General features: G+C 41.7%; 1 protein-coding gene across 2 annotated transcripts in view; it reads right to left on the bottom strand.

Moving 5' to 3' along the window:
- Positions 1-833: 833 nt before the first annotated feature.
- Positions 834-14,583, bottom strand: part of rlim (ring finger protein, LIM domain interacting) — a 60,659-nt gene continuing 46,909 nt past the window's right edge. For both annotated transcript variants that reach the window (XM_072505758.1, XM_072505759.1), the window contains 2 exons: positions 12,263-12,370; positions 834-4,636 (listed from right to left, as the gene is read on the bottom strand). In XM_072505758.1, coding sequence (XP_072361859.1) covers positions 2,943-4,636; positions 12,263-12,370 — 1,802 coding nt within the window. In that variant the 3' untranslated portion in view covers positions 834-2,942. The remainder of the gene's footprint in view (positions 4,637-12,262; positions 12,371-14,583) is intronic.

Raw genomic sequence — 14,583 nt, 5'->3', positions numbered from 1 at the left:
CAAATGCTAGCTTTGTCAGACTTGCTCAAATTCCATGAAAAAGTTCAAAATTATACAGTGGCCTTCATGCAACTGATTCATTAAACTGTGGCTTCTTTTGACAATAGCCGTGTCCTAACAACTAGCCATGTTAACTTACGCAGGATGACTGGGGCAGCAAGGTGGCACAATGGTTAGCACCGCTGCCTTACAGAGCCAGGGACCTGCGTTCAATTCCGGCCTTGGGTGACTGTGTGGAGTTTGCACCTTCTCCCAGTGTTTGTATGCCTGGGTACTCCAGTTTCCTCCCACAGTCCAAAGATGTGCAGGTTAAGTGGATTGTCCATGATCAATGCGTGGGATTACCGGGATAAGGCGGGGGAGTGGGTCTACGCAGAATGTTCTTTCGGAAGGTCTGTGCAGACTCGATGGCCAAATGCCTTCTTCTGCACTGTGGAGATATTATGAGCATTTACACTGAAGCAATAACCCAGACATCTTGATTTTTAAAACATCTTGCAGTTAGCTTGGCACAAGTACTTGAAAAGTAAAGAAATTCAGTTATAAAAATTCCCAATTTCAGCTTCCGCATAAGCAGATCTTTGACCTGAATCAGGTTTAAAATTGATCTGAGAAAGATCTCATTCAGGCCACTTGATCAAAAGTAAACGTAGGGATTAAATGCTCAACGTTCTGGAACATGAATGGCCGCAACAGACATTAAAAAAAACATTAACAGGTAAAAGTGCTTAAGTGAATTCATGGATATTTGGTCATCTAAAATGAATCCAAACACCATCAAATGAGATTGCACAAAAGCAGGAAAGGAATAAACCTCAGACAAACAGTGCTGGTTGTTTTTTTCGTGCAATATTTTATTAACATTTATGGATAACCCAACTCTTCAAAATGGTCAATGTCAAAAGATAATGTCTATTTGTAATTGATGTTTCTTCCCCCAGAAAAGTTAAATGACAACTGGGTAATCAAACTTGTATTTTTGCATGAAAACTCAGTTACTAATTTACAAAAATTGGTACAACAGATTACATAAATAAACTAAATCACTTTAAACAAGCCCTGTACAGTAAACCAAAGTACATGCACTTTGGTAGGACTCCTGCAGCTGAAGGAAGAACTCTCCTTGGACTTCTTAAAGCGCTCATCTCCTAATTTGCTTTGAATCTTTATTATACAGTTCGCCTTATGCAGGATTGATCACAGTCTGTGGGATTCCTATTTTGTGTCATAGCATCATTTGTTTCTAATAACATTTGCTCTGTGGAGCTAAACTATTTCAGTAATGCAAGTGCACATGTTACAATATTGGCATTTAAAATTTATACAAGATGCCATTAATATCTGGTCATTTTTGTACAAAAATGGGTCTTCCATATACGTCAGGATAGGCAGCACACTAAATAAGGACATTACTTTCCATTATCCTGTGCATATATATATATCTAAGACGAGAAACAGCCATTCTCCCTCAAAAAAGCCCTATGATTCTTCAATTCAGTTACATCAGTTATAATACAACTGTAACATTTTAATTTCATAGTTAAAAAACTGCAATTTCCAGTGTTTTATTACACTGCAGCATCCTTACCCCCTACAACCTATGAATGCAATATTTTTAATTGACTGAACACTAGAGCTTATATTCCATGCAGACAAGGTCTGCAAGTACCTACCCCAGAAGTCACCAATATTCCATCAGGATTTCAGAGTAATCCACTACTCAGCTTGCCCACAGACATAGGTTGCAACAAAACCCACGGTCAATTATGCGGCAAGCGATGAAATCGCAGGTCTTTTATTAGGCACAGATTATATAGCACAGTATCGGAAAGTGACAGAAATGTGGCCAGCGGCTAGCGCACCCACACAGCTTTGCAGCTGTGCCAATCGACTGTAGAGAAATCAAAAACAGCCAGTTCCCCAAAAGGCAAAATGCTTCTTATTCAACAGCCCGCAACAATGGACTGGTGGGTCATCCCCCACTTTAAATTATTCTTAAAAGCCCAGAGGTGCAAGGTGGAGAGGCAAGAGTTGATAAAAGGGAGGTCCAGAGTAACTCCATAAAAAGATGGAAATAAATGGATGGTAATTTTTTTAATGGATGAGATCACAAGTCCACTGTACAGAATACTTAACTGCTCCATGTTTCCAATTAGTCCCATAGACTTGATATATATTGTAGTATAAGGCAATCTGTCCATTAAAGATGGTCAGTAAATTAGAATGTTTTTAATAAGCAGTGACAATTTGCATTGCAAATTTCATTTGAAGAAAAAAGTGGCCAATTTCCCCATCCCAAGTACACAGTCCCTGCAATGAATTGTGAACAAATACTCTGAATTGCTAAAATACATCACTGTAAGTGTGCACATAAATCAAAATCATACATCAGAAAAAGGAAATAATTTTGATTAAAAAAAAATTACAAAAATGAAAACCTTGAAAATTCAATACAGCGAACCCAAATGAAGCACAAACAACGTGATGTAAATCAGGGCACGGATTGAACTTTTACAAAATGAGTGAAGGAAGCAGCAAAGCATTAAAGTTTAAATTACTTATTTACCATGCTAAGAACATATCCTTAAAAAAGGTTATGCCAACAGACAAGATATCAAATGTCAAAAGCCGTGCCCTAAATACAGTATCGCTATAGTTTGTTTCTAAGCATGGTAAAATCTTCTCACTTTAAAAACAATGCGATGGTACACGCTCGCAAAAGAAAGAATTTAAGAGAAATGTCCAAATCCTCATTGAAGATTAGCAAAAAGAAAATGGCCTTTCCTTGCACAAAGGTTAGGCCACATAGAAGTATTAGGTATGGCTATTTTGAATTTCCCCACTACATTCTGAAGTACAATTTTATATGGTTCACTGTTTGGTACAGCTAGCTAATTCTACATTACACCAATACTGGAGCACAAACTGATGAAGGCTGTACACTAGCCAACACTTTCAGTGGTGCGAACTAAAACAGCCTGACGGCATATGGGACATGTGGAGTTTTCAGACAGCCAGCGATCGATACAGTGAACATGATACTCATGAGAGCAGGGAAGCTTACGCAGCTTGTTTCCTGCAGTGTACTCACTAATGCAGACACTGCAGGTTTTAATTGCATCACTGTCCCCAAAATTTCTTGTGGACAAGTTGTCAATCTGCTCTTTAGTCAGTCCCCTGGGCTGATCATCCTCGTCTTCGTCATTTAGCAGGAAGAAATGGGCAAGCCTAAGTATGGGCAAAGTACCACTTTCTTCAAGGCCAAATAAGCCTCGAGTTTGCTGACCTTCTCTTCTCCTAGCACCAGTTAGGTTATCTGTTTCTGTGCCATTTCGCTGTTCTGCCTGTTGCTCGCTTGTTCTGCCTTCAGCAGCCATGCTTGGGGGTTCATTTGTGCTGTTCTGCAATTCAGAAGCTTCTTGCACTTGATTTTGGCCCCTGTTGCTAGATTCAGAATCGCTGTCACTGTCCACAAAGGAACTCAGTTCCCCTCCCATCATTATCCGGCGTAGTATTGTTTGGAGGGCAACCGAGGCTGCCTCTCCAAGACCCGAATCAGAAATCCTGCGAAAAGGAATACGAATGGTACTAACATAAGTTCGCACCCCTGCTCGCTCAGAGCGGGAGAATGTGCGCCTGAGCCCACCACGCTCACTTTCGTACACAACTGTGTTGTCAGACGTTTGGGACCGTGACCGGGTCCTGTTGGCTATACTATCTCTATCTGCATTTTCACCAGGTCTCACCCTTCTCACTTGCAGATCTAACATAATGGTAGGTGGTCGCCGGCCAGCTACAGAGGGATCACTGACGACAGCGTCTGAAGAATCAGCAGCTTCCTGGGAAGGCTCTCTAGATTCACTTGGCTCAGGTGCAGGAACAAGGTTAGTTACTTCAGCCTGCACCTCGTCTCCAGCCCGACTCTGCCTGGACACCACATGCTGTCTAGTTCTGGAACTGCCTTCTGTTCCACTTTCTGAAATGGATCTATCAGGCCTCTGGGAAGACCCCTGACGCCGTGATCTACTCGTCCCCTCACCAACCCGATGCAACGGTGACCGACTTCGATTGCTTCTTGTTCTAGAAGACCTTCGGCGTTCAGGGCTTCTACTTCTACCACTTCTTGGGCGACCTTGATGGGCCTGAGTTTCAAGCTCTCGTCTCAAAAGTTCATATCTGTTTTCATAGGATAATTCCCCACTTGGTTCTCTATTTCGCCTTGTTACAGTGGATTCAGGCCGCTCGGGTTCACTCTGGACATTTTCTACTGCTGCAGTCATTGGTGGAGCTGTTACAGCATGTGGTGGTTGTGCTGCTGTTGGTGGGGGGGGTGTGTTTACATTTCCTGATGGCACTGGTGTCACTGTTTCCTCTGCTGTTGGCACTGTTACTGCCACATTTGAAGTGTCCATGGGTTGCTCACTTTCCATCTCGGCACTTTGATCAATTCTACTCCGACTGACGTTAATTTCCAAGCTGAATCTAAAATCACCACTTGTTGGGTTTGTACGACTGACTGCTCTCCATGATCGATTCCCACTTTGTCCACTTCGTGTTGTGTTCCCTGTCTGTCTGAAAGCATTCAGCCACTCTAGAAGAGAATCTCCACTTGATCCTTCCTCTGAACCGTCAGCACCTATGGAATAAAACAAGAGAATCTGTCAGCAACTAAAAGATTATAGCACGTCAAGCTTGTAGGACCCTTTTGATTCTTTGAATGATACGAATCATCCACACTATTGGAATAAAATTTGGTTTGTTTAGAATTGTAAAAAAAAAAAAAAATAGGCAATTCGGCTCACTGTATTTGTATAAACTCGCGGAAATAGCTCTCCATTCAGTTCCATTCATTTTCCCTCAAAACCATACACACACGTAAACATTTTTTCTCTTCCTCTATGGATTCTGCCACCAATGCTCAGGTATTTCATGTACCAACGAACTTCTAATTTCCCACTTCATTCTTTTGTCCGAGTTACAGAGTCACTGCCCAATGTGTTACTTTCCCTCCTAATTTATCAAAGCCTCCCAATTCTGAAATGCCTGTTCAATGGTAAGCTTGTGTTGAGTAATGACAGAATGTGGTGGATGTCTAAAGCTAGCCTTAAAATGATTAAGAAACTTTTAATTCTAAAAAATTATGCAGGGCCTGGGATGGCTGGAGTTAAGTAATAGAAGTGACAGTGCAGAGGGCCTTGCAAAACAACATAAATATTAGTTACAGACGGTCAAAGAGGTTTGTTTAGCACAGTGGGCTAAACGGCTGGCTTGTAATGCAGAACAAGGCAAGCAGCGCGGGTTCAATTTCCGTACTAGCCTCTCCGAACAGGCGCCAGAATGTGGCGACTAGGGGCTTTTCACAGTAACTTCACTGAAGCCTACTTGTGACAATAAGCGCTTATTATTATATTGAACCAAGACATTAATCATGACTAAACCTGCCTTATGAACACTGACTTGAATCTGATTGGGGAATGTCCAGAACGATGTCGTGAACACTCGGTCCTGGAGTTCTTTATTGCAGGATTATCAATTGGCAGACTGCATTCAACCATCCATTTGGCAATCAGCTATTTGCCGTGGGTCGTCACACCACAGGATACGTTAGAAAATGCTCTGAGTCAGAGTATAAAGCAGACCACTTCTAATCTACCTTCTTCACGTCACTAAATCTATTACTACAAAAGATAAAATACTGTGGGTGCTAGGAAGCAAATACAAACAGAAAATGCTGGAAATGCTCAGCAGGTCAGGCAGCATTCTGAAAGAGAAACAGTTACCATTTCAGACCGGTGACCCTTCAGAGCTGATAACATTGAGATATGTATTAAGCTATACAGAAACAGGGAAGGTGGTCAAGGAAAGAAAACATGGGAAGATATGTAATAGGCCGCAGGTAGGAGAGATTAAATGGCAAAAAGGATGAGAATGCAAGGCAAAATAACAAACGACAGGATGCTCAGGGTCATGCTTGCAAACTGAATGCAGGTATACAGCAAAATAATCAGCCAATGTAGGAGACCATATATGAAGCAGCAAATACAGAATGCTACACTGAAAGTAGTACAAGTAAATCACTGTTTGATCTGAAAGTGTGTTTGAAGCCCTGGACGTTGGGAAGGTGAAAGGGCAGTTGTTGCATCTGCTCTGCTTGCATACGAAGGTGTGGTGGGAAGGGAACTTGTGTTAGGGGTGTCTGAAGAATGGCTCAGGGTGCTGGGGAGGAATTTTCTTTTGCAACCCCATCAGTCACCACATTCAACAGATCATCCTCCTCCATCTCAAATGTGACACCACCACCAAATACATCTGCCCTGCACAGAATTTCAGTCGGCAGGTCATTCTGTTGTTGCCATTTCCATCTCTAGATCTATTTTTTGCTTCTTCACTTGTCCCATTAGCACACTTTACTGGCCTGCACAATTATCCTTTTTGTCATATGAAACCCCTTCTGCAGACCTTGCCTTTAATTCTTTCCTACTTTTTTCCTGGCTCTGTACTTGTTCAAAACCGGTTTTCATCCCCAAATCTTTTCCAGTTCTGACAAAAGGTCACCGATCTGAAATGTAAACTTCTTATTCTTCCATGGGATGAGATTGTCGCTGGCAAGGCCAACATTCATTGCTCATCCAGTGAGACACCTCCTTGAACCTCTGTAGTTTATCTGCTATGCTATTAGAAAGGGAGTTCCAGGATTTTGACTCAGTGACAATGACAGAATCACAATATAATTCCCAAGAAAGCATAGTGTGTAATTTGGAGAGGAACTTGCAGATGGTTGTGTTCCCATGCACTTGCATGTCCTTGTAGGTGGCAGTGGCCATGGGGTTCAAAGATGCCGCCGAAGGAGCCTTCATCAGTTGCTGCAGTGCCTCTTGCATATGGTACACACTTCTGCCACAGTGCGTCAGTGCTGGAGGAAGTGAATTAATGATTGGAGTGCCAATCAAGCAGGCTGCTTTAGCCTGTATTTCATCAAGCTTGTTGAGTGTGGCTGGATCCACGCTCATCTAAACAAGTGGAGAGTATTCCATCACACTCCTGACTTGTATCCTGTAGAAGGTGGCCAAACTTTGGGGAGTGAGGAACGGAGTTACTCACCACAAATTCAAAGTCTCCGACCTGCTCTTGTGGCCATAGTATGTATATGGCTAGTCCAGTTAAGTTTCTGGTAAATGGCAAGCTGCAGTATGTTCATGGTGGAGGATCCAGAGGTTACAATGCTGTTGAACATCAAGGGGAAATCGTTAGATTTGATTTATGTTGGAAACGGCCTTCGCTAGCACTTGTGTGGTGAATTATTTGCCACTCACCAGCCCAAGCCAGAATATGGCCTTGGTCTTGCTCCATATAAACATGGACTGTTTCTGTATCTGTTCAGTACCATTTGCAAATTCTCACTGTTGAATCATCAGCGAACATCCCCACTTCTGACCTTATGATAGAGGAAAGATCATTGATGAAGCAGCTGAAGATACTTGATGAAGTAGCTGAAGATACGAAGGCCGAGGGTATTACCCTGAGGAACCCCTGTAGCAATGTGCTGAAGCTTAGCTATTCCAACAAACTACATCCATTTCCTTCGTGCTAGATAGGACTTCAACCAGAGGAGAGTTTCCCATTGATTTCAATTTTGCCAAGGCTCCTTGATGCTATATTTGGTTAGATGCTGCCTTAGTGCCGAGGGCAGTCACTCTCACCTCACATCTGGAGTTCGGCTCTGTTGTCCATGTTTGGGCCAAGGCTGAAATGAGGTCAGCAGCCAAGTTGCCCTGACAAAACCGAAATGAGTGTCAGTGAGCTGCACATTAAGTGCAAGTTCAGCTTGATATTAGCGCCGAAGATATCTTCAATCAGTTTGCCAATGATCAAGTGTAGATTGATGGGGCAGTAATTGGTCTGATTGAATTTGACCTGCTTTCTGTTAACGGGTCTAACATGGGCAATTTTCCACAGGATCGAACAGATAACACTGTTGTAGCTGCATTGGAACAGCTTGGCTAGAGGCGTGGCTGGTTCTGGAGCACAAGTTTCAGTAATACTGCCGGGTTGTTGTCAGGATCCATAGCCTTTGCTATATCCAGTGCCTTCTGCTGTTCCTCAATAGCACTTGGAAGTAAACCAAATTGGCTGAAAACTGGCATGTGATGCTGGGGACCTCGAGAGGATGTCGTGATGGATCAGCACACGGCATATCTGGCAGAAAATGGCTGTAAATGCTTCAACATCTATTCCATAGATCTGCTGAGGATGGGGATACTTGTAGAGTCTACACCTCTGGTTAGTTGTTTAAATGTCCACCACCAATCATGAGTAGGGCTGCAGAGCTTAGATTTGATCCATTGTTTGTGGGTTCACTTGCCTATCTAACACACGCTGCTTTTGCTGTTTGGCATGCATATAGTCCAGTGCTGCAGCTTAACCAAGTGAAGCTCTCCACAGGTGCTGCCAGATTCAAATATTTCTAGCGTTTTCCATTTGCATGAGTCGATTCACTGCAAAGTGCCAAGAAATTTAACCGAGCAGGTGTACTACTTTGTAGTTTGCATCCTGATAGGGATTCGGAGGGGTCCTACCCTATTTGCTGATGCTGCGTTTTGGTCCAGTTTTACATATATTAATTTATCCTGGATTAAAACTTGGAAGTCTTCCACAGTTATCCAAATCCTGAGTGTTTGATGTGCTTGGTGGACCTGTTTTCCATCAACTACAAGTCCAATCGCTTATAATTTGGCAGTCCATCCAGACAGGGACGTACCTATTATCATCATGACGACCAAGCAAGATCAAGAGCAAAGGCTTGGTCAATCCTTACCTGTTGAGAAAGAGACATTCACTGGTTGAGCAGCTTAAGTTGATGGAATCTCACAAATAAGGTTTGAGAACCACAATAATGGTGGACAATTTTCTGCAGACAGCTTTTCAATGAAACCCATTCTCTCAATAAAAAGAAAAGCAATTCAAGTAGCACAAACCAGCCAGCTAGTTCAAAATAATGCTCTTAAGAATGTTAATTGATTATGAACCCAGCTCCTGCTGCATGGCCATGCCTGACAGATTCCAAGGTGCTCTGATGAATAGATCATCCAATGCAGATAAACGTGGGCATCCTTGATGTGTTGGGAGTACAGACAGGCACTTTGCAAAACCTTGGGTGCCAATGTGGTGCAAAATGGCATGTCCTTAAACCGACAGCTTTGTCTTTTGAAAGTGAACCACAATCTCCAATGACATTCCTAAATAGCGATTTAAAATTAGTAATCTTTCATATCCACAGCTGCTAGCCCGTCTCCTATTGTCTGGAAAATCTCAAGAACTGCAACCTCCTTGAATTTTTCTGAGGAATTAGATTGGAACCCTGAAGTGAGACACTGGGTGCAGTCAACCACCCTCCCATGCTCCTGACAAGTACAAAATATGTACTGTAAAGGCCAGTTTTCTTTCCATGTTTTGCTCTCCACACTCCTTGAACATGCTGTTGCCTCTTAAATCTGTCTCCTTCCTGCAATTCCATTTTTTCCAAAACCAATCAAGTTTCTGTCCCTGCCAAGGCATCTGAAATTGCCCTAATCAAAGCCACGGAGTCCTCTCTGACTTTGGAGCATTTTTCTTCCATGTTCACTGCGGCCTTTTATCATAGTCAATCGCAATAATGTAAATTAATTGGGGAGCTGAAGGCACAATCAAGAACTTCAGAATGGAAAGTGAGGTTGAGGATGGGGCAGCATTTGCAAGGACAGAGCATTGAAGTGTTGTTCCTAAGGAAGGGGGAATTGGGAAGCTTTGAAACAAAGTGGCTAGTAGCTGAGAAAAGAAACCCAATTATACCAATTATAATGTCAACTGGCATGGTCTCCAGGAAGGAATGCTGGCCGATCAGTAGTTTAATAGGAATAGGGTCAAGGGGGCACTCAGAAAATGAGTTGAAAGAAGCCTTATGAATTTGTTCTTGCACCTTCAGGTATATACATGTACCCCCAAGTCTCCGCTCCTGCACCCTTTTTAAAATGGGGAAGGTTACAATGAAGTGGTCAGGAATGGTTGTGTGTGATTGCCTGTTGTTTCAAAAATATGCATTTGAGTGGTCATGAAGCTTACATTAATATTTAGTGACATGTACGGACTATAAGCCGAGAACAGGGAGGGAGCCCAAAATAAACTGAGACTCTGTAATTGGAGAACGTTAATGTCGTCAGGATGGAGCATATACTTCCTTTTGACCCATATCCTTTATTATCTTTACTTAACAAAAATCTATCTATCTCAGATTTGAAATTAACTAGTCTTAGTTGGGGTGCCTCAGTTGGGCGACATGGTAATTAGCACTGTTGCCTCACAGCCCCAAAGACCCGGGTTCAATTCCGGCTTTGGGTGACTGTGGGGAGTTCGCACCTTCTCCCCGTGTCAGCGTGGGATTACTCTGGGTGCCCTGGTTTCCTCCCACAGTCCAAGGATGTACTGGTTAGGTGGATTGGTCATTCTAAATTGCCCCTTCGTCCAAAAGGTTATTTGGGGTTATGCGGATAGGGTGGAGCCGTGGTAGGGTGCTCTTTCAGAGCGTCAGTGTAGACTTGATGGGCTGAATGACCTCCTTCTGCACTGTAGGGATTCTATGTAATGATATATTTTTCTGATATCTCCCTCAAACCTGGGCAGAATACATTTTGTTTTCATAGTATTTAGATTATCCAGGTGGGTGCATAGTATGAAAGGTTTTTGGTACCATTTGACATTGCCGGGTGATACGTTTCTGGGAATGACAAAGATGAGGGGAAAATTGCATTGCTAAAGATAGTTTTGATACCAGGGTCAATTGCTCCTGATGTGTCATCAGTCATGCTAGGTGACAAATAGACCTTAGTGCCACAGTAAAAGTCAGTGAATCTTCAATGCAGCTTGTCTGGACTGACAAGATACAGCAAGACTGGTGCCTCTCAACTAGAAATTATCTTTCTTTGAGTACCTCCTGTTGGTTTTTTGCTCAATAGCATGGGACAAATGATGCAGTTGTTCATTGTGGGTAGATTGAGAACATGAGACAAACAGAAATGTTATCTTTTAGTGACAAGTCTTTTATGTATCAATCATACAGATCACTGATTTGAGTGAGCTAATGCATTCTACACAGTACTCCAGCCTCTGGCAAACATCATTGTTCAGCGCTTTGATAGTGTCAGCCAGTTGCAGCATGCTTACAAATTCAACATTATCGGTGCTAAAATGCCAATTTTGTGCCTCAGTTCCCTCCTTTGTATTTTTAAAATAACTATTTGGCCACCTGGAGATTGACGATTGCTGCCTTATGACCTGATAAAACACTGCTTGTTAGCTGGATTAGTAAACAGGCCAATCTCTGCCAAGAAGGACATTTTGATAACATTTGTTCTTAGATTTTGACAACTGGTCCAGCGAGCCAAATTCCTGGGAGAAATCCTGTAAAAACAATGAAGTGGCTGGTTTGGAAATCCCAAAATACTTGCAAGCTAAAATCGACAAGGACCACTTATGGAGAGACTGAAAGTTTGTCCCATTTGCAAGAGACTCCACACAGTGTTGTTAACCGCGAGGAAACAAAAAGGCTCAGTGGTTTATGGTGAGACACTAAAGGATACAGCAGCATTTATTTGCAGTGTCATGATTTTCATGTATTAATGGAACAAAATTTCCCCACATCCAGTCCAGCCAGGCATTAGTCCTATGGAGTATGTAAAATGCTTAATTGAAGCACAAGTGAGCACCAGTAGAAACGTGATGGTCATTTCAAAAATCATATACATGATGACGTTTCACTATCCCTGCTGGATACCGTGAACAAGAAACAGCATTAGTCTCAGCTCTCATACTCTCAAAAGGACAAGTCTACTCGGGGGGGAAAAACGGATACTGGCATGCAGCTTATCCTGACCACAAAATTAATTGCCAATTTTGACAGAGAGATGTCAAATCCATTATTTGTCCAAATTCTGCTTCAAAACAAGGGGGCGAGAGTCCCAGGAAAAACATCTTGGTTGAGCCTATCCTGGGAAAGAGCCATAGGATACAACACAGAATTATATTAACAATCAAGATGCTTAAACAATGTTGCTAATGTATTTTAATTCAATATCCTGAGGCAGAGAAAAGTGGAAAATTACCAAAACTTCTAGTGTGTGTATATATATATATATATATATATATTTTTAAAAAATTAAATTTAAATGTTAGTGACCATATTTCTGTACGTCACGGTTACAACTGGAGCCCTCATCATTTAACTGCTTACCTCTGTTGTCACCAGAACCTTCACTTCTTCGAGCATCAGGGTTGTTCTGAATGACACCGTCCTTCACCTGCTGTAGACGCCTGATAAGTTCCTCTTCTGTAATTTCCCCTTCAAAATACAATGAGGACAGGTGAACACTGCCATTAATAACTAACATTCTGGTGACCAGCTTCTGACATTAGAGTCACAGTCATAAGGGAAGTGTGTCTTTTTCATTGTAATTTGGTGGAAGTTTTGAATGTCAATTTTCTCTTCCTGAAGGTACCGACTCTTACTGGTCTTCAATGCTACAGACACCAGCAGCCAAACCTGAAGCAACCCAACCTACCACTACTTCTGTCAACTAATCCTTCATGTGAACCGGACAGCGATGAATTGTCTAACCTGACATCCATGCGTGGACGCACATGTATATGTGCACTTGCATGCACGCAGAGACACTTTTACCAACAAGAGGACCTGAACAGCAAGCAGGAAGGACAATTCTCTCTTTCCAGCCAGGAGCACCCAAGGCAATTGCAGCAATTAAATTACATCCCCCAACTGAGATCAACTAATTTGGCGCAAACTGAGAATTAAAACCAGCACCCTCAGGCCTCTATGGTTTTGCATTGTTAGGAACTGATTTTAATCACTACCCTTTCTGACAGATAGACACAATTTTAAAACAAACAATAGGAAGATTTTAGGGGAGCGAGGAAGCTACTTCTATAATGTTTCCATTATTGTAACCTACTGGAAAACATGCATCGGTATACACCTTCGCATGATTATGAATGAATCTAGATCACATAAAACAACCAAGGCTGTCAGAGATCAGCAAGATCCTAGACTTGTTCCTTCATCTCAGCGAAGGTAGCAGCAGGTCTATTTCTCATCTACTTTAACAGGACTACTACTGATCTGATGAGAAACAAGGTTTTTCCATAAGTCGACTGTGCTGATATGCACACTTTATAGCTAGCTAAATTATTTTGCTTTACTCATTTTCTAATCTAAGTTTATAATGTGTATGCTACCTGCAGTATGCTCTCCAAATACAATCATCAGATTGGAAACAAAATAACAGGACTACAATCTTTACTCCTAATCAAGACAACTAATGTATCCCGAGTAAAGTAAATTAAGCAGGTAGACAGACGCCTGGATAACATCTCCCAAGTTTCTCCGATGTATATTAATCTCTCCAAGCCACTGATCAAAGATCATCTCTACAAAGAGCGTGGATGATTGGTTTGAATTTCTTTTCACTCTGCAGAAATTTATCGAGGGTTTAACAGACAAAGAGGCAGCTAAGCAGACTTCTAAATTTCTACTTTCCCGTTCTTCCAAGAAAATGTTTATTTCAGGGAATGCAACTTATTATTTTCTGCTTCTGGACTCAACATTTATGAAATTTAAACGTTCTCAAAAGATTACACTTCAGTAGCTATATTGCAATGACCGTCATGGGAATACACTTCTAACCATCAGTTCTCATACTAATTATTAGTTCATGTATCCTTGTTACAGAATCACTGACCAACAAATAGAATTTTTTACTACTTTCAAAATTTCAATAAGTATTCTAGATAGCACTATAAACTGCCTTGCTCCAACAGTGCCGTTTTCCCAAATCTCTCACCATCACTATATAAACTTCATACTCTAGAAAATTGACCTCCACGTTGAAAATGAGGATTATATCTCATCAGTAAATGATGTCAAGACAGCTATGATTATTTTTTATTTATTCTTTCATGGGATGTTGGCGTCCTTGGCAAGGTCAGCCTTTGTTGCCCACCCTTAATTGCCCTTGCTAGGCCATTCAAGAGTCGCCCACATCACTGTGGGTCTGGTGTCACATGTAGACCAGGGTAGATAATACAGCAGGTTTTCTTCCCTCAAGGGCGTTAGTGAACCAGATGAGTTTTTAACAACAATCAGCAATATCTTCATGAATTAGATTTATTAACTGAATATAAATTCTGTCATAATATGTTGTGGGCTTTGTCGTGCCTCGATTCATTGATAGTACTACTATGCCACCATCACTTCATGTAGATAGAACCAATATAGGTACTTTTCAAAAGAATGGTTTAATACCTTTGGCTTCATGTAAAGATTGTAGGAACCACAAAAGGATTATTTTAAGTAATATATCCTTCACACAAAGTTATAAGATATTGGTCCACATTCTCTACATTGCAAAGAACTAGCGCTAGTTCCTCCATCAGGATATATACAGAATAGTAGTCATTTCAGCATTTTTGAACAGGTCTGGTTTGAGTTTTGGGCCTCGAAACGGCAGCTACCTGTTACATTCAACACTCCAAACACTT

The sequence above is a fragment of the Scyliorhinus torazame genome, chromosome 5, assembly GCF_047496885.1.
Source record: "Scyliorhinus torazame isolate Kashiwa2021f chromosome 5, sScyTor2.1, whole genome shotgun sequence".
Taxonomy (NCBI): Eukaryota; Metazoa; Chordata; class Chondrichthyes; order Carcharhiniformes; family Scyliorhinidae; genus Scyliorhinus; species Scyliorhinus torazame.
The sequence above is the reverse complement of the archived record's forward strand: the minus strand, read 5'-3'. Positions and strand labels throughout refer to the sequence as shown.